Source organism: Procambarus clarkii, chromosome 10 (assembly GCF_040958095.1).
Source record: "Procambarus clarkii isolate CNS0578487 chromosome 10, FALCON_Pclarkii_2.0, whole genome shotgun sequence".
NCBI lineage: Eukaryota > Metazoa > Arthropoda > Malacostraca > Decapoda > Cambaridae > Procambarus > Procambarus clarkii.
In genome coordinates, this window is record NC_091159.1 from 54,102,212 (window position 1) to 54,127,419 (window position 25,208).

The 25,208-nt window shown below is 37.0% G+C and overlaps 1 protein-coding gene across 5 annotated transcripts in view; it reads right to left on the reverse strand.

Annotated features, from left to right (window-relative positions):
• Positions 1-25,208, reverse strand: part of LOC123774772 (uncharacterized oxidoreductase YjmC) — a 56,810-nt gene that overhangs the window by 2,708 nt on the left and 28,894 nt on the right. For all 5 annotated transcript variants that reach the window (XM_045769379.2, XM_045769370.2, XM_045769389.2 and 2 more), the window contains 7 exons: positions 12,737-12,925; positions 7,231-7,292; positions 6,619-6,672; positions 5,013-5,111; positions 4,625-4,817; positions 3,761-3,915; positions 3,110-3,220 (listed from right to left, as the gene is read on the reverse strand). In XM_045769379.2, coding sequence (XP_045625335.1) covers positions 3,110-3,220; positions 3,761-3,915; positions 4,625-4,817; positions 5,013-5,111; positions 6,619-6,672; positions 7,231-7,292; positions 12,737-12,925 — 863 coding nt within the window. The remainder of the gene's footprint in view (positions 1-3,109; positions 3,221-3,760; positions 3,916-4,624; positions 4,818-5,012; positions 5,112-6,618; positions 6,673-7,230; positions 7,293-12,736; positions 12,926-25,208) is intronic.

Consider the following 25,208-nt stretch of genomic DNA (forward strand, 5'->3'; position numbering starts at 1 on the left):
ATTAACATCAGTAATAAAAATGATGGCAAGTTTCTTGGCCTATTCCTAGACAAGAGACTCAACTTCAGCACCCACATTCAACACATAACTAAGAAAGTCTCTAAGACAGTTGGTATACTCTCCAAAATCAGATATTATTTATTTATTTATTTATTTATTTATTTATTTATGCATATACAAGAATGTACATAAGGAATGTGAGGATACAATTATGGTAATTACAGTCTTGTAAAGCCACTAGCACGCGCAGCGTTTCGGGCAGGTCCTTAATCTAAGAAAATTTTAAGGAGGTAAATACTTGCAAAATTTATAGACAAAAAAATGATAACAGATTACATGGAATGAAAAAAAAAAAAAAAAAAAAAAAAAAAAAAAAAGATGAGAGAAAATTATAGGTACAGTATATTAAAGCACATAGGTAGCTATGATTGATTGCAATGACAGCTTAAAATGGTAGTTGACAACAAATTGGTAGGCACAATACAGCAGAAACAATATAAGATTGATTGAAATGACAGCTTGAATGGTAGTTGACAAAAATTGGTAGTCACAATACAGCATATGGCTAGCACATAAAAGAAGACAGCAATGAACACAATGATAAGGTTGTTTGATATTACATAAAAATTAGGAGATTGGGTACCACTAGGTACAGAGCAAATTAAAGCTCAGTGTAGGAAACTAAATAGATGAAGTTAGGTACTTTTTGGTTTTGCTTTTAAATAAGGCAAAAGTTTTACAGTTTTTCAATTCACTAGGGAGTGAGTTCCATAGACTAGGTCCCTTAATTTGCATTGCTTAATTATGTTCCTAACTCTGCTCTCCTCTCACTATATTATGCACTAATCTACCCCTATCTTAATTATGGTATCTGTGCATGGGGGTCTACCACTGCAAACCAGCTTAAGCCCATCATCACACAGCAAAAATCTGCTATCAGAATAATAACTAACTCTGCTTTCAGACAACACTCAGCTCCCTTGTTTAAATCTCTAAACTTGCTAAATATTAACTCCCTCCACACATTCTCTTGTGTCAACTACATTTACAAAACCCTGTTCTTAAATGCAAACCATGCTCTGAAACTCTCCCTGGACAGATGTAATAGGACCCATTATCACCACACCAGAAATAAATATCTCTTTGATATCCCCAGGGTCAAACTTAATCTGTGTAAACACTCTATGCAAATTAAGGGACCTAGTCTATGGAACTCACTCCCTAGTGAATTGAAAAACTGTAAAACTTTTGCCTTATTTAAAAGCAAAACCAAAAAGTACCTAACTTCATCTATTTAGTTTCCTACACTGAGCTTTAATTTGCTCTGTACCTAGTGGTACCCAATCTCCTAATTTTTATGTAATATCAAACAACCTTATCATTGTGTTCATTGCTGTCTTCTTTTATGTGCTAGCCATATGCTGTATTGTGACTACCAATTTTTGTCAACTACCATTCAAGCTGTCATTGCAATCAATCTTATATTGTTTCTGCTGTATTGTGCCTACCAATTTGTTGTCAACTACCATTTTAAGCTGTCATTGCAATCAATCATAGCTACCTATGTGCTTTAATATACTGTACCTATAATTTTCTCTCATCTTTTTTTTTTTTCATTCCATGTAATCTGTTATCATTTTTTTGTCTATAAATTTTGCAAGTATTTACCTCCTTAAAATTTTCTTAGATTAAGGACCTGCCCGAAACGCTGCGCGTGCTAGTGGCTTTACAAGACTGTAATTACCATAATTGTATCCTCACATTCCTTATGTACATTCTTGTATATGCATAAATAAAATAAAAAATAAAAAATAAAGACAAAAAATGCGTTGAGTACAAATAAAAATAGTCTAAATAATTAAAATTAAAGTAAAAAAATAATTAAAAAATAATAACACACACACACACAGGGAGCCGGTCGGCCGAGCGGACAGCACGCTGGATTTGTGATCCTGTGGTCCTAGGTTCGATCCCAGGCGCCGGCGAGAAACATTGGGCAGAGTTTCTTTCACCCTATGCCCCTGTTACCTAGCAGTACAATAGGTACCTGGGTGTTAGTCAGCTGTCACGGGCTGCTTCCTGGGGGGTGGAGGCCTGGTCGAGGACCGGGCCGCGGGGACACTAAAAAGCCCCGAAATCATCTCAAGATAACCTCAAGATACAAAGAACGACTTTTCTGCTTATCAAAAATGGCTTTTACAGATACATTACTCAGACTAGCCGCCGAAACTTCAGAGTTCGAGCAAGTTTGCCAACTCACCCATTTAAAGTTTAAGAGGGAACCAGCTATTCAATAAGTCTTTTGCCACAATGTAGGACAGAAAACAGGAGTTGCTTTTCATCCATAGAGTTGTATGACCCATGGAACTGCCTACTCGCTGAAGCTGTAAAACTCAAGACAATACTGTACTGCAATTCAAAATCCAGCTGGAAAATATCATCAGGAAAAGTAGGGAGGATCTTTGATAAGCTATTGGTTTCCTGTCTCCTTTGAGGCCACAAAAGAAATAGTGGCCCTCAGGTAATTCAGGTAAAGACTCAAGGAGCAGGTCAGACGTGTCACACCTGACGAAGGACTGATCATTGTTAAGACACAGGGAGCTGGGAGTTCCTGTGAGGCTGCCACCTGGTGATGGCCAGCAGTAACTAGAGCTAGTAGGTGTGGCATACCTACTACGGTGAACCATTTATGGGACCTTACACTTGTCTGTTTTGCTTCACCTTTTTTCATTTCATTCATTTTTTTTGGCAAGGCTGATCTAGACTACCCCGATTTTGGCGCTTTCCCTCGCAACTCTCATGGTTTTGGCCTTTAAGTCTCCAATAGGCTATTAGAGACCTGGGTTTTTGGCCCCTGGTCTCCAATAGCCTATTAAAGATCTGATGCGATTTATGTGTGTGGAGCTACCTCGGTGCAGCTAGCAACAAGTATCCACTGTTAAGCTCCTCCACAAATGAACAAGTAATCATGGAAAAATTGTATGGAATGGATGAGGAAAGAAATGTTATGCATAAATGAATCTTGATAATGGAAAATTAAATGAAGAGGGAAGAAAATTTTGACTGGATGAGCAAGTGTGTATTTCACACATTTAATCATCACACTTACAGAGTCTGTGATTTGATTGATATGGTATGTGATGCCACCTTCTCGATTCACTTTGTCAATGTGTGCACGTTCAGGATCGCCAGCAGACAAGACTGGCTTTTCTGCATCAGCCTAAAATAAGTTAGAAATCTTATATTGTATTATTCAAATAGTTAGGGTATTTTTCATAATTTTGTTAATGGAAGATACAACAAATATTTAATAGGTTAAACTTTTTATAACAGTACTATTTAACAAACCATATCCTACTAGAAAAAAACAGCCTATAATATCCAAGCACCATGACTTACATTTTTTATATTCATCTCCTCTCCTTGTTTTTCCATCATTCTGTTTTATCTTATATGTGACAAGTGTATCCTGAGCAAAGTACAACATCTTCTAACCTAAACCTTTTATAGAGTAACAAGAAGCACATTTACAGTTCTGGTACCTTCTGCGACTTATTTTTTCATGGTAAAGGTCTGATCAGTTACCATATCATTTCATGAATATTTCACTTTCAAATTAAGATTAATGACAAATATCCAACATTTTAATTCTGCTGCAATTGATACTCTAAATACTGCTAAAGCAGCTGTCTAAGCATATTTGAAGGAATCTATTCATAACCCATTAAACACGTAAATCCTCTATTTGATGATCACTTACTGGTTCCATGCCACGGCAATGGTCCATTAAATCACTCATACGATCTTCAAATCCTGGGGCAAAAAATGCAGGATTGATGGCCACATAACACTGCCCCAAGTCTGCTTCTCTATCAGTCTGCAGCCATCGGCGAACATTTGGGCCGTACTGTCCACCTGTTTAATACAGTTACATAAATAATTGTACTATACAACATTCGAGGTACAGTACGGTAATGTACAGTATTAAAAGTGTAAACATGTTTCAACCTTATAAGAGAACCAATAAGTTTCTCCAGGTTGGCACATCTTAGGGGGCAATGATTATATGTTGATGTAACAAGGACAGTGAGTATAATGAGTACACAATGTTTAAACGAGTCCTGATAATGAAATTCGTTCAAGACATGTAATGAGGTCAAGCTGGTGAAAGGTGTATAAGATGAAAGTGGAGACGGAGGAAGCACAAGAGGAGATGAAGGAAGCAATAGAGGAGATGGAGGAAGCAATAGAATAGATGGAGGAAGCAATAGAATAGATGGAGGAAGGGTGGAGTAGATGCTATGCTTTTTACTGGATTTGTGCGAACGTAACTAACAATGCTTTACCTACATAAAATAAAATTGTAACTACTGTAACCACTGTATTAATAAGATCATATCGGTATTGAATGTTCACACCAATATTATGGAAACCCAAGATGTCGTGCACGTGGCTTGAATCGGGGTCTCCTCAACTGAGAGTTGAAAACATACACCACTCTGCTACAAGGCCCATAAAATAAGCAACAGAGTGGCACAGCTAAAAATATACTTAAGGACTTTGTCAATACACATCAATTACATTTTAAAGTATTTCAAATAAATAAAGTAAGGAAAACAATTACCTGACAAAATACCACAGAAGACCTCCACTAACATGCCAAGACCATAACCCTTATAGCCGGAGTGTAATTCTGGTCCTCCCAGAGGCATAAGGGCCCCCTGCATGCCCTCGGCAGCATCAGTAGTGGGTACACCATCTTTGTCCAATGCCCAGCCTTCAGGAATAGGCTTTTCCTTCCGACGCTCAACTTCAATCTTCAGGGAGTAATGTCATAGTTATCATTAAAACAAATCATTAAATTTTGCACTAACACAAACCTGATATTGCAGCATATAATCTACTGATAAATTATTCAACTAATGTTAGAATTTTTAGCATCTCACGAATAAATAGTCACATTGTGTTTGGTACATAGTAGTGTAAAAATATAACCTTATGCCCTTACTTACTTTACCTACAGCTACAACACAGGTTGCCATATCAAGTACAAAACTGTCCCCGTTCTTTGCTGGTGCTGACAAGGCTATTGGATTGGTGCCCAAAGCTGCCTGCAACAACAGCAAAAAGACAGACTTTAAAACACAGTTGGAAATCAAACAAAACTGGCAGCTTGTATGTAAAATGAACACGAGGAGAATGAATATGTCTCTGTAATGAACGTGAGGAGGTGGATTCTGTCTAAAGAACATGGAGGGAGAATGAATGTCTGTAAAGAACATGAGGAGGAAGATTCTCTCTCTGTAAGGAACACACGGAGGATTGTGTCTTCAAGAGCCATCAGTGGGATAACTGAACCATTGTGATATATTTGGTACCCTAATTAAGGTGAATGACACATGTTCAGCCAGAAAGCTACTTAACATGCCACAGATTCAATCAACATGGATACTCTTGAATTATCAATGAAGTATCACATTCAATTAGCAAAAGTACAGCCATTAAAACATACCTACATACAGTGAATAATGAGATAATGAAATTAATGGAAATATTATATTTTCACTAGAACTAGCACTAGCTGCTAGATAAACAGCACAAGGTTCTTTGGCAGATGTGTTATAGTAATGTAGCTTGCATATCAAAAGATAATACAAATAGGTTTAGGGTACTATAGTGACGAGATTAGATGCTTCTTTGCCTAATACGTCTAACCATCTGAATCTTGTACTATTTGCTGAGGACATTCCCTTCATGTGTTCTAGCCTCAGCGCCACACACACACACACACACACACACTGCATACAACATAGATCTAATATCGGCAAAATATTGCAGACAAAAATTTGATATTCTAAGAAATGTGTAACCTTACTGTGATATTATCATTACCTGCTCACTATAGTGCACTTACTACTGGTATTTTTACTCTTTACTATTACTCAAATTTTACTATAATGTACCTATTCATTTTCTTACAATGTACCTGTTAATACTTCTTCAATTTTTGCTACAAATTACCTACTTAAAATTATCTGTTAGATTAGGGACCTGTCCAAAACACTGAGTGTTAGTGGCTTTACAAGAATGTAAAAACATCAATGCTATCTACTCTCATAAACCCAATGTATCTTCCTGTATATATATAAATAAATAACTTCTGGGGTGTGAGTTTTCAGTTGCATATAATCCTGGGGACCATTCAGACTTGTTCGCATAAATAAATAAATAAATAAATGTTGTCACATGCTAAACATAATTCCTTAGTACAGTACACCTAAGCTGCACTACAATGCTATTACTGATGACTTCTTCATGTGCATATTTGTACTACTTGTCAAACTGTACTTTTATATTTTATCAAGCTATATTTTATCTAAAAATTCTTAAAACCTTTCCATAGTATCAGACAAAATGGTGCAATTTTATGCAGGACCACATCACCTAACATGCACAGTGATCAGAGGCATTCATTTATCTTATTCAAATCAAAATTAAGTACAAGTTCACCAGCCATCACAGAGTTCAATTCTGATAAGATGAACAGCCCAAGTCTCTACAGTCATCGGACACTTAAGACAAGTAGTTAACAATGTCAAGATGTTTGTGACCACTTACCTTCTTGGCACGAGTTGGAGCAACAAGTGGCGACGTGTTGGTAAAACTCATACCCTGAAACATATGACCATATACAACATAAGTGTACTTTTAAGCATGATGAATCTGTTACATATATTTATACAGGAAATTATATTAAAAAATTCACATCAATGACTATATGTTTTATCTTATCTTAGACCTAATTAAGAACTCATCTAGCACAAATACAGTATTTACTTCATTATTTCCAATAATCAGTAGTTACTACAATGCTACATTCAATTACTGTACTACTTAAGCAAACACGAATACAAGCCGATTGACCAGACCACACACTAGAAGGTGAAGGGACGACGACGTTTCGGTCCATCCTGGACCATTCTCAAGTCGACCATTCACAATCGACTTGAGAATAGTCCAGGACAGACCGAAACGTCGTCGTCCCTTCACCTTCTAGTGTGGTCTGGTCAACATACTATAGCCACGTTATTGTGACTCATTGCCTGCATATGAATACAAGCTGCTGAAAAATACATTGAAGAAACTAATATTGATGTATATATCTATGATCAAAAACCTGCCCAAGTCTAGTTCAAAAACAATGCATAACACAACTTAAATAGCTCTTACCAGGAGGCCTTCTCTCGTGGCTCTCAGAGCATACCAACCTGCAATGCCATAGTGGTTGCTGCCTGAAAAAAAAAATAAAAAAATAAACAGAGGCTTACAAATATTTTACACAGGTAAAATACAGGAAGACCCTCTTATAGATCTGTATTGTTGACAAGCATAGTAGTTAAAACACTGGAAAAAATAGTTAAATTCAAATAGAACACCTGGAGAGAAATGACATAACAGACAGTATGGTTTTTTATCAGAATCCTGTGTAGCAAATCTACTTAGTTTCTTTGATAGAGCCACAGAGATGTTACAGGAAATATATGGTAGGGTTGACAGATTTATCTGGACCTAAAAATTTTTTTTAACAGAGTCCTACATAAGAAGTTGCTTTGGAAACTAGAACATACTAGAGGGGTGACAGGGTGACTTCTAACAAGGATGAAAAAAAATTGACAAAAATGAAGACAGTAATCAGAGGCAATGTATCAGACTAGAGAAATGTTACAGTGGAATAATAATAATAATAATAATAATAATAATAATAATAATAATAATAATAATTTTATTTAGGTAAAGGTACATACATAAAGAGATTTTACAAAGTTTGTTGGCTTTATAGATAGAGCTAGTACATACAATGCCTAAAGCCACTATTACGCAAAGCGTTTCGGGCAGGAAAAAACACTAATGACTAAAGCTTAAAACTAATGGGTAAAAAGAATAAAATGTGTTGAGTACAAATAAAAATAGAGGTAAAAGAGGGGGGAACATTGTTGAAAAAGCAGCACAAATACAATTACAAATTATTACAGAAAATTACATTCAAACAGCGTTGAATTGAAAAAAAAAAAAAAAAAAAAAAAAAAAAAACATACATGGGTTGACAACAGAGGGGTAAGGTAGGTTACAGGGAATTTATTAGGTATACCTTCGTTTTTAACTTAAACTGGTTGAGAGAGGTACAGTCTTTAACATGGTTGGGAAGGTCATTCCACATTCTGGGCCCCTTGATTTGTAGAGCATTTCTGGTTTGATTAAGTCGTACAGTACTCTAGGAATATCAAAACTGTATTTATTTCTGGTGTGGTGCTCATAGGTTCTGTTACAACCTTCTATGAAGCTTTTGAGATCAGGATTGGCATTATAGTTTAGCGTTTTATATATGTATAATACACATGAGAGAATGTGCAGTGACTTAATGTCTAACATATTCAGAGATTTGAGTAGGGGTACCGAGTGATGCCTGGGGCCAGAATTGGATATTGTCCTTATAGCAGCTTTGTGTTGAGTAATTAGAGGACGTAAGTGATTTTGGGTAGTAGAGCCCCAAGCACAAATACCATAGTTGAGATATGGATAGATAAGGGAGTAATAGAGAGTCACCAGGGCAGGGCGTGGTACATAATATCTGATCTTAGAAAGAAAGAATGCCCACAGTTTTTGAAACCTTTTTTTTGATATGTTTAGAATGTGTCCCTGGAAATTCAGCTTGTGGTCAATGAGAATGCCAAGAATTTGCCATCTAATTTGTTACAAATTTGGGTATTGTTTATTTTGAGATTTATTTGATTAGAGGATTTATTGCCAAACAGAATATAGAAAGTTTTGTCAATGTTAAGGGTGAGTTTGTTGGCAGTTAGCCACAGATGGACTTTATTTAGCTCAGTATTTACTGTGGCATTTAGAGCAAGGGGATCAGGACTGGAGTAAATGAAGGTTGTGTCGTCAGCAAATAGAATTGGTTTGAGGTGTTGGAAGGCATTTGGAAGGTCATTAATGTAGATCAGAAAGAGGAGAGGGCCAAGTATGCTGCCCTGGGGAACACCAATGTTGATGAGTAGGGTGGGAGAAATTGTATTATTCACAGAAACACATTGGAGCCTGTCAGTAAGGTAGGATTTGAGGTATTGTAGGGAGTGTCCTCTGACACCATAATGATGTAATTTAAGAAGAAGGTTTTGGTGGTTGACAGTATCGAAAGCTTTACGCAGGTCCACAAATAACCCAACAGGGAACATATTTTTATCAAGAGCTGTATGAATCGAGTTAAGCATACTAATACGTGCATCGTTAGTGCTTTTTTTGGGCCTGAAGCCATATTGGCAAGGGCTAAGTATATTGAGTTTGGCTAGATATGAGTAAAGCTGCTTATAGATTAGTTTTTCAACAATTTTTGACAAGTTTGGCAGGATTGATATAGGTCTGTAGTTGTTAACATCTGTGAGATCACCACATTTGTGGACAGGCATTACTCTCGCTTTTTTTAGAATATCTGGAAAGGTTTGGAGTTCAAGTGACTTGTTGAAGAGCAAAGCAATAGCAGGGGCTAAAGATCTGGAGGCTTTTTTGTAGATTAAAGTTGGTATCTCCTCAAGGGCACCAGACTTGGTTTTAAGGGAAAGGATTGTCTCATTGACGTCAGTGGAATTAATAGGCTTTAGGTACAGAGACTGTGGATAGTTCCCTGTAAGATAGTCCTTAATGTCAGTACTGGAAGATGGAATATCATTAGCAAGGGATGAACCAATGGAAGAGAAGAACCTATTGAACTCAATAGCAGAATCAGAGGCTGAAAGCTGACCATCGTTATTAGACAGGAGAGTCGGGTTGTTATTTAAAGACTTCTTTGATCCCAATATTTGTGAAATTGTTCTCCAAGTTTGTTTAATGTTGCTCTTTAAATATCACAGGGTTCAGTTCTAGCAACAGTAATGTTCATTGTCTATATAAACGATCTACCAGAAGGAATGCAGAATTATATGAACATGTTTGCTGATGATACTAAGATACTAGAAAAAATAAGAAACTTAGATTATTGTCATGCCCTTCAAAAGGACCTAGACAAAATAAAGTGTATGGCAACCCTTTGGCAAATGGAATTTAATGTGGAACAGGAGAAAACAGGCCACAAAGAACATTACCTTAATTTACCTGAAAAAGAGATTACAAATTATGTGAAATGGTTTTAAAGAATTCTGATAAAGAAAGATATCTAGGGGTGGTTCTGGAAAAAAAAAAATTGTTGCCCAAGGATCCCATAAAGAACGTTGTACGAGGAGTGTATGCTATGCTTTCCAACTTTAGAAATGCTTTTAAATACAGTACATGAATGGGAAAATAAAGAAATTATTCACAACCTTTGTGATGCCAAAGTTGTATGGTGTTAATATCTTAAGAAGCATATCAATAAACTAGAAAATGTGCAAAGACATGCAACTAAAACTAAAATATGCAACCGATAAACAAGAGCTATGAGGAGAGCTTAGAGGCACTAAATGTACCAAAGCGAGAAGACAGAAGGGGAAAAAAAAAAGGTGACATGATCACTCATTATGCTACTTGCTAATCTATCCTTATCTTACATACAGTATCTGTGCATGGGATTCAACTACTGCAAATTACCTCAAGCCCATCATCACTCAGCAAAAATCTGCTATCAGAACAATAACAAACTATTTCCAGACAACACAAAGCCGCCTCTGTTTAAATCCCTAAATGTGCTAAACATACACTCACTCCACATATTCTCCTGTGCTATTTACATGTACAAAACCTTGTTTCTAAATGCTAATCTTGATCTGAAACTTTTCCTTGACAGATGTAATAGAACCAATGAGCATAACACCAGAAATAAAACTCTGATATTCCCAGAGTCAAACTAAATCTGTGGAAACACTCCATGCAAATAAAGGGACCTAGTCTATGAAACTCACCCACAAACGAATTAAAAAGCTATCCAACCTATGCCTTATTCAAAAGTAAAACCAAAAAGTACTTAATATCATCCTCATAGTTTCTAACTTGTGCTTCAAACTTGCACTGAATCTTGTGCTTCACTCTTCCCCAATTGTAGTGCCTAATACATGCCTCTTCACCATTGTAATCACTGCTATAAACTTGTATCACAGCTGTTATGTTGAATGCAAATTTTGCTATAATATTACCTATTAATACTATTCAAATTATGCTCCAATGTACCTATTAATAATCTTCAATTTTTACTACAATGTACAGTACTTATTAATATCCTAAGCATTTTTCTACAATGTACCTATAAAAATTCTTCAAATTTTTCTACAAATTACCTAATTATAATTATCTGTTAGATTAAGGACTTGCCCGAAACTCTGAGTGTTAGTGGCTTTGCAAGAATGTAAAAACATCAATGTTATGTACTCCCACAAACCCAATGCACCTTCTTGTATATACAGTATGTATATAAATAAATAAATAAATAAATAAATATAAAATAAAATAAAATTACATACAAAACAATAACAGGAATTGACAAAATTGACAAAGGAGAATTTTTTAAAACTGCCTCTTGAAGAAGGAGGAAGAAGAAGAAAGAAGAAGGAAGAAGAAGAAAGAAGAAGGAAGAAGAAGAAAGAAGGAAGAAGAAGGAAGAAGAAGGAAGAACAACAACAATAGGTTCAAATGAAGGAAACAAAGCTGCCCAGAAAACATTAAAAGTCCACTTTTGCAAACAGTGGTAGAAGGTTAGAACAAGTGTGACGACAGTGTATGCCAAAACTCACAGTAATTTCAAAGCATCATATTATAAAGAGTATTGGGAAGACAGGACAACAACACACTTAGTTAATTACAGAATGCTAGTAGATTTTATCAATGCTGAGAAAAAGCAATTTACTGAAGAAATCAATATGAAGACAAATGCTTGATGGCTGGCAGCAGATATTTATGATCCTAAGGCACAGTAACATGTTCGTAGGGCTGATTTACATACTAAACTGCTAAATACTGTACAGAACTTGCCTTCCCATTAAATAATTCAATCATTTACATATTTTGGAAAACATTTACTTTTCAAGTTGCAAAAAATGTTAGCTGTCTTCCCCCTACAGTATGTACAGTACTTAGAATGTTTTAGCGAATTCTTATAATGGTCGTTAGCATTAGCAAAAGATTTTGTTTGAATCATATAATTTAACCTGTTATAAAAAACTTCTATTTAGGCCACATTAGCAATACTACAAAGCTTCATATAATACTTTTGCCCTTTTCAACTACAACACTCACACAAGACCATATATTATTCAATGGAAACTCATCAGTTACAGTCAAACACAGCAACTGAAATTGACTTTTACAAAAATCAGCAGTGTCCAGTTTTTGCTGATATAAAAATGGGACAAAGTTATATAGTTAGTTATAAAATATATAGTTAATATAAAATTCATCCATGAATATCTGTTCCAATTATGTATAGTATTGTATGTTCAATTCAGTTATTAGATATGTATGAAAACTGGTCAGTTTTGACTAACCACAGTAAACACATTCTTGATGAGGAGTCATTTGTGAACAGCATCACTAAGTTTTCTTTTACAACAATCCCTGAAGCTATAATGCAAGTTAATTTTCATTACTAAGGAGAATATTTAATAAAATAGTTCCAATATGTAAACAGATGCTGTAATTGAAAATAAACAGTATGATGCAGCTATGAGAACAATGCAAAAGAAATGCTAACCAAAAAGTCGTGTAAACTCACCCCGTGTGCAGACCCAGCCAATGCCTGTTTCTTTAGCTTTTTTAATAGCAAGGTCCATGCAGAAGTTACCAACAACAGGTCCGAGGCCATTATTGCCATGGACAAGAGCAGTCGACACACTCTCCTTTGTGATGGAGGGAACGGCACCACCATCACATACCTTCTGCCTCACGTCATTCACATACATCTCTAAAAAATACAACAATTAGAGTTATGGAAAATCAAATTATTTGCAATACTGTATAAGAACATAAGAATGAAGGTAACTGCAGAAGGGCTATTGGCCCATACGAGGCAGCTCCCATTTATATCCACCTCATTTATATCCAATCTCTCATTTATATATATACTGTACTGTACTGCATGTCCAACCTACGCTTGAAACAATCGAGGGATCCTACTTTTATTATGTTACGTGGTAGCATACATGGGCACAAAATGTATAAATTACCTATTTCTAAAATACTGTAGTAAAAAATAATCATCACTATTCCACTTCCAAATTTCATAGAGTGGAGAGGTATCAGCACAGAAGAAATAAAACAAATAGAAAATTATGAATAAGGCTATCCAAATCAACACACCTCATCCATTTGTATTATCTTCAGCACTACAAACTGTTGCATCATGTTCAACACATACCACTGCACTCCATGAATACATTCACATCAGCAGCACACAAAGTGTTTCAGGTGAATTGTCATTCAAGAAACATGTCAACATTGCAGAGAATAAGTCACAGTAACATGGCTGAAACAAATAATCCCCAGCCCACCCTGTATTCAATTAAATCAAAGTTACGAGGAAATATCGTCGCTTATATTTTAACCTGTTCACTTTTTTTGGAGACTTTAACAAGCTATTGTTCCTGTCTCCAACAAAGTTAGGTAAGGTTTACAAATTAAATTACCCAATGACATTCATACTTTTTTAATAAAAACATATGCATAAATTTGTATAGTCCATAAATATTCTATGCCATCTAGGTACAGCAGTAGCATCTCTACTAGCTAATACCGGTCCATAGAATTACCCAAATCGACCCAAATCAGCCCAAAACTACCCAAATCGTCTTAGCATTACGTAAGTAATGAAGAAATATGGTATATTTACTTACTATAATGTTGGTGCTACACATAGAACATGATCAAACCTATTTTTACTCTGAAATAATCTAATTTCATAACGAAATTAGACGTAAATATGTGAGAGGTGACGCCATAGGAAGTCGACGGTCCAAGCGACAATTGTGTGGAGCGACTTATCCAAGATATATGGTCGCCAGGAGAGTGTTTGCTGCCATATCAGCCTCCTGTACACAGTGATCCAGTCCTTTTCGTTCATTGAACACCGAACCCTACACGCCCTCTGATATATTGCTTAATTAAGAAATATTCACAAATAAAGATTATATTTGTATATGTTATCAGAAAGGCAGATATAAAATAGTTTTTGTGAATCCATCACAGAGATTATACCTTATTAGAGAGGAAAAATATTCATACTTTAAACAAGGCTTCATGGCCGACGCTCTCCTTACCGATATGGGAACTATGACCTTCCGAAGATCAATGTTAATTTAATCTAGATATTGTAATAAACGAAGTTTTCTATGTCATCATAAAGACATAAATATAAGCTGCATGTTAATAATTTGGCATAAATATAACTGAATTGAAAGTTAAGATATATGCCTTTTTATAGTTACTTGATGGCTCGCTCAGGGAGTGTGAAGGCCTCCACACAAGCCAATCAATTTTATAATTACTTTGCATATATGCAAAGTAACGCCATAGGTCTTTATGTCAGAATAAAGCCATGTAGACGATAATGTAACTACATTTCAAGGAAAACATGTCTTAATATAATTATTAAATGAATGCAAAGTTATGGTTAAATAAATAGCCAATACCACACAATCGCCGGTGTTCGGACACATGAATAGTCGCATTAGGTGAAAGGAAATGTACCCAACCATTTCCATTTACCCAACCAGTTTGTGCACCCTATACTCATCCTCTGTGCGGTAATTTATTGTGCACCACATACTCATCTTGTTACCAGTAGTTTGTGCAACCCATACTCATCCTGTGACCCGTAATTTATTGTGCATCCCATACTCATCCTGTTACCGGTAGTTTGTGCAGCCCATACCCATCCTGTGACCTGTAATTTATTGTGCAACCCATACTTATCCTGTGACCTGTAGTTTATTGTGCAGCTAATACTCATTCTGTGAGTCATAGGACATTGCGCAACCCTTTCTCATCGTGTGAATCTTTGTTTACTTTGCTCTCCATATTCATCCTCTGCGCGATAGTTTCTTGTGCAACCCATACCCATGATGTGAGTGGTAGTTTATTGTGTACCCTATATTCATCCTGTGAGTATAGGGTACACAATTCTTGTTTGGATTCTTGTAATGTTATTTGTCTATTTGTAGTCACAGTATTTGTGCACCCCTTGAGGGACTTGAATTAGAGGGGGGTTGAAATAGCCTAAGCTACTCTATCCCTTTGAGATGTATTTATTGCTTATCTCAATAAACACACTTGAACTTGAACTTGGGTACACAATGAGTTCATTTGTACTCCATACTCATCATCAAGAAGTGTATTTTACCAGCATTGTAATATAAATTAAGAATAAAAGCTTAGCTGGATTACGGACCCATAATCAAAATAAGAGTCATCACTAATTATCATGACAAATAGTCTAGGCTACACTTCCGCCTTCGACAAGCTGCCGCCGGATGTGGGTATAGTTTATTGTACACCCCCGCACCCCCAGTCCTGGAAGGGCGGGCATTGGGATGTGGACATGTGTACCATTATACCCCCCCCCCCCCCCCCCCACACACACACACACTCCTCTCCTGTTAATAATAATACTAATAATAATAAAAATTCAAAATAATAACGTTAATAAATATTATAATTAAAACACTTACTGTAATACCCTAGTGCTTGAATGAAAGTGAAGGAAAGACCCAATAAATGTGTAAGTGTATTAAAAACCAAATTTTCGTTGGGTGAGCTGGCAGGTGAGCACCACCTGCCAGCTCACCCAGTAATGAACATCACCTGCCAGCTCACCCAGTAATGAACATCACCTGCCAGCTCACCCAGTAATGAACATCACCTGCACACTGCACCGAACCACTTGCCAGCAGGTGCAGAAGTACGATGGAAAGAGCAAAGTATACAATATTTCAAGTATAATATTAAAGATATATTTAGCATTTAATGTTTTCCTATAAAGTTTCAATAATACCTTTATTTGATTTTTTGTATTATTTTCTACCACAGACGTGGCCACACATTAACAATGCTAACCAGCATATATACATTTTCTTCAGTCCGCCATGGACTCTAACCCTTTCCACTACCGCCCACAAGATGGGTATAGGGTGCATAATATAAGAACTAAACTAACTAACTCCATTGATAGGGTTAGAGATTTGTTAAACATATAGGTCAGGGATTTATTGAACAATTAACCACATAAGGTGATTGTAGTGTTTTTAAAATGCTAGGCTAAGCTACATACGTAAATACATAAATACACAGATTTACGTATGCCCTACATAAAGTGTTCGATGTGTCTTTTACATAGTGTCATTAACGTGCATTTACAAAGGTGAAATTGAATTCTGACCAGCTTCCACATATACTTTATACACATACATATACACACACAGACGTATGCGTACATATACATATATATATACATACATATATACACACATACATACACATATATTTGTCTCTTTTACTCTGACAAGGTGAGATAACTGATAGAGAAACTAGTGTGCAATTAAGCACTTAATCACTGAAGGTGATTAAGGTGCTTTCACAAGCTCAGGTTATAGAGTTACATCACATACATTCATTGTATAATTGATACGTTACATGGTCAATCTAGGGTACAAGTTCAATATATCATCAAGTGTTCCAGTACTCAAATAGTAATTACACAGTTCAGCATACCTTAGCCCAGGAGGGCGAAAGTCAGTCAGTATGGGACATTCTACAATATAATGTTCAAGGGAGTGCATATTTTCTCTTTTACAAAGTTGACACATTGTGTACTCGACATTTGGGTTTTGAGAAAGCTGCCAGATACGTCTATATCCCAAGCGTATTATGGCCACTATAACATCACATTGGGTTCTTGTTCCATTAATCCTGTATGTGAATGTCTCCGCACGATATCTATCATAATATTTAATGCTACAATTTTCAGGTCTTTGTGAATTTGTTAGGTCGGTGAGATTTTCATTAGATGTTTGCTTAAGTATTCTCTTTGTCACTGCTAATGAAACACCCATATAAATTTCTACCACTGGTTTTCTACAGGCTGTCTTTGCAAGCATATCAACAGTGTCATGCCTTGAGATGCCAACATGTGATGGTATCCATAGGAATTTAATTTCAAATCTCTTTTCTTTGGCAGCTAAAATATTCATTCGAATATCACTGACTATTTTCTGGGTGTCACTACTATGTGCGTTCAATACCAGGAGTGCACTCTGCGAATCACAGTATATAAGTCGACTGCCTTTGTGTTTTAAAAATTCAGTGGCAAGGTATATGAATGCAAGTTCGGTTTGAGTTGTACTTGCCCAATCATTGACGCGCTTCATTCATGTATGTACGAGAGAAGATTGTTCAAATATATTACATGCACATCCGGTACATCATCCACCTTCTACAGAACCGTCGGTATAGCACTGATACACATCGTTACCCATACTCTGAGTACTTTCAGTGATGCTTCACAGTGTTAACTGTTTTAATAATGTAGAGTGTACATTATCTTTCTTGGGTGCATTTACAAAATCAACTGCTAGATCCAAGTTATCCCATGGAGTAATTGGTTGATTAATCGTTAATTGAGTTGGGTACATATTTAATATTTTGATGGAGTTGGCTACCTTGTAGAACCAAAATGCATTCACGCCGAAAACTGTGCTAATAGACAAAATTATGTTAGAGATATGGGTCTATAATTATCTGAGTGTGCTTTGGGGATGGGAACAATGACACTGTCCAATCATCAGGTAATACTCCTTCACTTAAACTCATTCTGTACAACACTAAAAGTGGATTACCTGGTACTTGTGAGACTAATCTCAGTAAACTGTAAGTAATACCGTCCTCTTCAGGAGCAGTAGACTTATTTTATTGTGCTACACAGCCTTCCCGGCTTGGTGCCTTCTTTGGTAATTACTTATCAAAGGCAGCTCCATACGAGGAGCTGCCTCGTATGGGCCAATAAGTCTTTTGCAGTTACCTTCATTCTTATGTTCTTACTTACATTTATTGAACTTTATCATCATCATCATTTACAGAAATAAATTAACATAAAAAGTAGTCATTTTAATACACAAAACAGAAGTAGATATTATGTAAATTATGATGCAGGATAGGATCACTATTAAGAACTTAATTATAAACCACAATATGTTTAATATCGTCAGAAATTCGGAAACATACCATATATTTTCAAATATTTACAATTAAAGTATTTATTTAGGAAATAAGTATTTTAGTTACCCTAGTTAGCTCTGAGAACACACATTCTTGCAGCAAGAATTTCTTCCCACTAATCTGAGAGATGCTAATGAGACCAGTCTCGACCCACTGGACAGGTCATGAACAACAATCAACTACAGCACCATCTATGTCAGAAGATATTCAAAATATTCTTGATATCATTCAAATTGTCAATACGAGAACAGAATACATAAGTTGAGTGATGTCAAAGGAATCATATTGACTGACCGAGCCCCATTGTAAATATCCGTGGCTTCCTGACCATAAAGGTACCGACGCGGTCGAGGGTAAGAGACCGGATGTACCCATATACCTATGAGGCCATCAAAAATAGTGAGTCACGCCAAACAAAAAGAAGTACTGGTAAACAGGTCAGACACAACCAGTACTATGATGATGCTAAACTGAAAGAGCTTAAATCAATTGCTAGACAGACAGGTAAAGCATATAAGAGCCTTAGAACTCCTCAAATGTTAAAACTGTTTCAGGCCGCGCTTGCAGCGGCAAGGGAGAGAATGACTGAACTGAGACAAAATGAATGGGAGGGTTTTGTTAGTGGACTTAACCTGCATACTCCCCTGGGCAAAGCCTGGAAAGGCATAAACAAAATTATTGGTAAAAATAGTAGACAAGTTTCACACCCAAACCCACTACAGAAAGCCAATCAGTTAATTGCAAAATGGGCTCAGGTTTCCAGCCTTGGAATGCTACCAGCTAGCACTAGGGAGAAATTGCAGGCGAGGTCCACAGACAGAAATTCTCTCATAAATTTCATGTTGAGCAAGCAACATGATGAATGTGATGTTCCATATACAGATTATGAATTGGATGCAGCCCTCTCCAGGGGCAGTAGCACTGCTCCTGGTGAGGACGGTATCACCTATGATATTCTAAGACTCCTACATCGTGTACCCGGTAACCCATTATTAGAATTGTTTAATGCCAGCTATGTCTTTGGGCAGTTGCCTGTATCATGGACCACCAGTCTTACAGTACCTGTACCAAAGCCTGGCCAACCTGATGCTTTCCGTCCCATCTCACTGACCAGTTGCATGTGCAAAACCTTTGAGAGAATGGTGCTTAATAGATTATTGTATAGAGTTAAAGAGCACATGTCACCTGATATCAATGGTTTCACACATGGTAAAAGTGTACACAACTGTATCACAACCTTTCTTACTGTTCATGGAGATAAAAGGCACAAGTACACAACATTTCTTGATTTAAAAAATGCCTTTGATATTGCTAATAGGGAAGTGATTATGTATGAATTAGCGAGAATGGATATAGGGGGACATTTATTACAGTGGATACGAGGCTATCTTACCAACCGGAAGTCCTCTGCGCTGTTCCAAGGCTACAAGAGTGAAACTAAAGTAGTGCAACTAGGCACCCCACATGGAAGAGTACTTAGTCCTACCTTGTTTAATGTTCTAATTAATGCTTTACTAAAATCAATCCCAACTAGTCCGGCAAACATCACTATCAGCTATGCAGATGACATCCTTGTGCATACTAAAACCCACCGCAAAATGCAAACAGTCTTAAATTGTATACATACAGCTTGTGAGAGCCTTGGTCTTGTAATCAACGCTGCTAAAACTAAGGTATTTAACAGACAAATTGGCAACCGCAAAAGTGGACCACGAAAACTTAAGATAGACAACATACCAATAGACTATGTCTCTTTTTTCAAATACCTTGGTGTCTCTGTCCCTTGTACCTCAACTGCAGTCAATAAGTTACATCAACAATGTAGAGACAGACTCAAGGCTTTCAGAACTGTAGTGGGGTACAGCCCGAAATATGGTGTTAATATTAGAATAGCAAGAATGATGTATTTAGCGTATATAAGGTCTCTGATAGACTATCATGCACCAGCTTTGGTCCTGCAGAATGGCAAAAGTATTGATAGACTGGAAAAAATGCAAAATGAAGCACTCAGAATTATACTTGGCTGTCCTATAACTACCAAAGTTCTCAACATGCGGAAAGAATTAAATATACTTAGCATTAGAGATAGAATATTTGAAATTAATCTTATGATGGGACTAAAGCTGCTGCGTGATAACAAAAACAACATTGTGTCAGTTGCACTGTTAGAACACATACGAAATGGAACTAGCGAGTCTAAATGGATTCAAAGAACTGCCACTCATATTAAAATGATGGCACTGCACGATGTATATACAGATGAAAGAGTACAGCACTTCCTTCCACCCTGGTAGATAGTACCTTTTGACATCCCGACCCCTGCATACCACACCAAGAAACTAATCACAAGCAACCCTCATGCTCAGCTTGCTGCTAAATTAAGCACCATAGAACACATTCACAATATACAAGCTGAAAACAACATTGCACAGACCATATACACTGACGGATCACTCAATACAGCTACAGGGAGGGCAGGAAGTGCTGTTATTGCTCATCAGCCCGATGGCAGCACAATTCAAAGAAATATCCGAATTAGTAACTGGACGTCCACAATGCAAGCCGAGTTGGTAGCGATACTGGTAGCACTCGAAATTATTGACAACACTGAAGTAGACAGCTTAATTATTTCTGACTCCCTATCCTCACTACGAGCAATAAACAGTTTGCAATCAAGTAATAACGTGCTTGTCTTGGAAGCTAGACGTAGATATATAAGAATACTTTGCAAGAGGGTAAATATAAAAATGTTGTGGATTCCTTCTCACACTGGCATGCAGGAACATGACAAAGTTGACGCCCTTGCTAAGGCTGCAGTAAATAAAGACAGTATTGAATGGAATCTTGAGTTATCAAATAGGTCCCTTAAAAGTGTCATTAGACGAGAACTCCTGGATGGATTTGAAGAAAGTAGAACAGTGCAAACTGGAACTAGCAGGTCCATCGTTCATCACAATGAAATGTGTGAAATAAAACATGTGTATGGGGCAAGTAACAAAGTCGAGCATGGGTCTGAGGAAAAACTGTCCTTACTCTGAATACCGCAACGTCTGTGCTTATATGAATATATGTCACATACACATATTTTATAGCACACATTTAATTTGTATCTAGTTCTTTATTGTTAACTTACATAATCAAAGAACCTTGCAACATCTACATTCGAGGAAGGATTCCAGAAGCAGTTAACAACTGCCATTTCTTGTTTCTGGAATTCTTCTTTATGCTGTAGGTAAAGTAGTTAATAGAACTACAGTCTCCTGCTCCTGGGGTTAGTGGTTCGAGACTACTTGTGCCCAGGGTGAATGTGGAGGTCAGTAGTTCGACCTTGGAGGTGGACCTCGATATACACCTAACGAATAGACATGCACAAGCTGCCTGTCCTCAGTGTATATTTTACACACACACACACACACACACACACACACACACACACACACACACACACACACACACACACACACACAAACACACACACGTGAGTGTGTGATTATGCGAGACTGGTTAACATCAGAACAGCCTTCAGGAACCTGTGTAAGGAATCATTCAGAACCTTCTATACCACATATGTAAGACCAATCCTGGAGTATGTGGCCCCAGCATGGAGTCCGTACCTTGTCAAGCACAAGGCGAAGCTTGAAAAAGTTCAGAGATATGGCACTAGGCTAGTCCCAGAACTAAGAGGCATGAGCTACGGAGAAAGGCTGCGAGAAAAGCACCTCACGACACTAGAAGGCAGAAGAGTATGGGAGACATGATCACTACCTACAAAATTCTCAGAGGAATTGACAAGGTAGATAAAGATAAACTGTTTAACACGGGTGGTACGCAAACAAGGGGACACAGGTGGAAACTGAGTACCCAAATGAGCCAGAGGGACGTTAGAAAGAACTTTTTCAGTGTCAAAATAGTTAACAGATGTAATGCATTAGGCAGTAATGTGGTGGAGGCTGACTCCATACACAGTTTCAAATGTAGATATGATAGAGTCCAGTAGGCTCAGGAATCTGTACATCAGTTGATTGACAGTTGAGAGGCGGGACCAAAGAGCCAGAGCTCAACCCCCCAAGCACAATTAGGTGAGTACACACACACTCACTCTCTCCCTCTCATAAGGGAGGTGGTGGCCGAGTGGACAGCGCTCTAGACTCGTGGACCTAGGGAGTAAATGTTACTCCTACTGCTATGTAACAAGATTTTGTTGGTACATTTTCATGTAAATTCACAACTCTTCGCGCCGGAAACAAGTCATGAGAGAGCCACACAATAATTTTCGGATCTAACCTTCATTCTTTCTCAATGTGTTGTATACAATGAAATGATTATACATTGCTCTGTTGTGAACATTGTATACAGTACCTCAAGATATACATCCCACAACAGTTAACTAGCTCCCAGATACCTAATTAATTCTCTACTCTCTGTAAATGTTAATGTGATGTCACCGAGCAGTAAATAGGTACCTGGAAATTAGACAGTTGCTACGGGTTGCTTCCTGGTGTGTGTGTACTCACCTATTTGTGCTTGCGGGGGTTGAGCTTTGGCTTTTTGGTCCCGCCTCTCAACTGTCAATCAACTGGTGTACAGATTCCTGAGCCTACTGGGCTCTATCACATCTACATTTAAAACTGTGTATGGAGTTAGCCTCCACCACATCACTGCCTAATGCATTCTATCCGTTAACTACTCTGACACTGAAAAAGTTCCTTTTAACGTCTCTGTGGCTCATGTGGGTACTCAGTTTCCCACCAGTGTTGAATAGTTTATCCTTGTTTACCCGGTCGATTGTTTGTGTGTGTGTGTGTGTGTGTGTGTGTGTGTGTGTGTGTGTGTGTGTGTGTGTGTGTGTGTGTGTGTGTGTGTGTGTGTGTGTGTGTGTGTGTGTGCGAGAGAAAAAAAATTAGTTAGTCAGTAATAGTTGATTGACAGTTGAGAGGCGGGCCGAATGAGCAGAGCTCAACCCGCGCCTGCACAACTAGGTGAATACTCTCTCACTCTCTCTCTCTGTCTCTCTCTGTCTCTCTGTCTGTCTCTCTCTCTGTCTGTCTGTCTATCTTTCTCTCTCTCTCTTTCTCTCTCTCTCACCACTCACATATGTGTTGTATGTGGATGCTGAAGTTCAGTCTCTTGTCTATGTATAGGTCAAGGAACTTTCCATAATCATTATTGCTAATGTTAACATTGTGTATCTGAAGTTGAATTTGGTTTCAGGATTTACTTTCGAACAAAAATAGTAGTCGGTCTTTTTTATGTTTGATGTGAGTTTGTTAGTTTACATCCATGAGTGGACTTTTTAAATCTATTATTTTTATTATTATATAGTGCGTTTGGGTTGGGGTCTGAATAGAGGAAGGTAGCATCGTCAGCACTTATGTTTACACTTATTGGAAGTATCTAAGTATCAACTAAAGTATCTTCACACTTGACTTAAACTTTAGTAGCTATTTTCTGGACCATTCCTCAAATTTCGGAGGTCAACGAAGATGGAATTCACATGAAATGGCTTATGTTACCATCACTAATAATGTTGTGTTTTCTGTCTAGCTTCAGACACGGTCATGTTACAATTGTGTCTTAGAGAGTTGCGCGCAATTAAGCATGATAGAAATCACTTACAATTAATGCAGGATGGTAGAAAATCACTTACAATTAATGCATCAAGTTTGGAGACTTGAATTGAAATTGAAATTGAAATAAGTTTATTGAGGTAAAATACACACAAATGGATGAGGTAGCTCAAGCTATTCTCACCCCGTTCAGTACATCGTGTTAATACATAGACACACACACTTGTACACATTTTAGTGTAACAAGCAAGGCAAATAGTTCTGTCTGATGGGTAGAGGCAACTGCACTTGCAGCTGCACCCGTGTGGCGGTGTAGGAAACCATCAATGTATATGATTTGAGAGAGAGAGAGAATGATCTGTAGACAGAGCATCAATATGGCGTAAGGTATTGGGCTTTGCCTCAAGATGAAGCATAATAAAGAACCCGAATATCAGGAGAAAAAATTACATTAAAAACTGTCCACATGATACATATATATAATCACGTTTTAAACATTTTAATTTTATTATTTGCATATATATATATAATTAGGAAGTAATGTTTATCTGGGTAAGTTGTCAGCTTTTATGAACTAATAGCTAGTGCGGCTTGTATACTGGGTACATCCGGTCTCTTACCCTCGACTGCGGCGGTAACTTTATGGTCAGGAAGCCACAAATATTTACAGTTCAAGTTCAAGTATGTTTATTGAGACAAGAAAAAAATACATCTCAAAGGGATAGAGTAACTTAGGCTATTTCTACCCCCTCTACTTCAAGTCCCTCAAGGGGCGTACAAATTCAGTAAGTACAAATAGACAATTAGCATTACAATAATCCCATTTAACATTGCAGGTTAATATAGTAAGTACAGCATACAATTGTTACACTCTTGGGGCAAAATTTTTGTAGCTCCTAAGTATACTGTCTATCATACCATTATCACACATACAAACAATTTGATGTGGTACATTACTTATTTCCTTATTTCTATAGTTATCAATAAGTTGACACTCTAATACATAATGTTCTAAGGTGTGGGCGTGCGGCATACTACATAATTTACACTCCTTATCTTTTTCACTGACATCAACTCCGTATTGCCAGATATATTTGTATCCTAATCTTAATCTCATGTAAATTGAATCCTTCCAAGTTGACTTTCCTTTATCATAGGTGAAGGACGAGTTTGTATTTATTACTGAATAATTCTTAAGTGTGTTACTACTATCCACTATTGCCATTCTTTTTATCATTTCTTCATCTTCATTTCCTCTTATTAATGTTATATATACATGTACACATAATCATACATACATGTACATATATATACATATGAGGTAAATCCAGAGAAATGAAATATGGATTTTTCCGCATACAAATGATTATTGTTTCGTGATCGTCAATTGCATATATACATATACATACATAT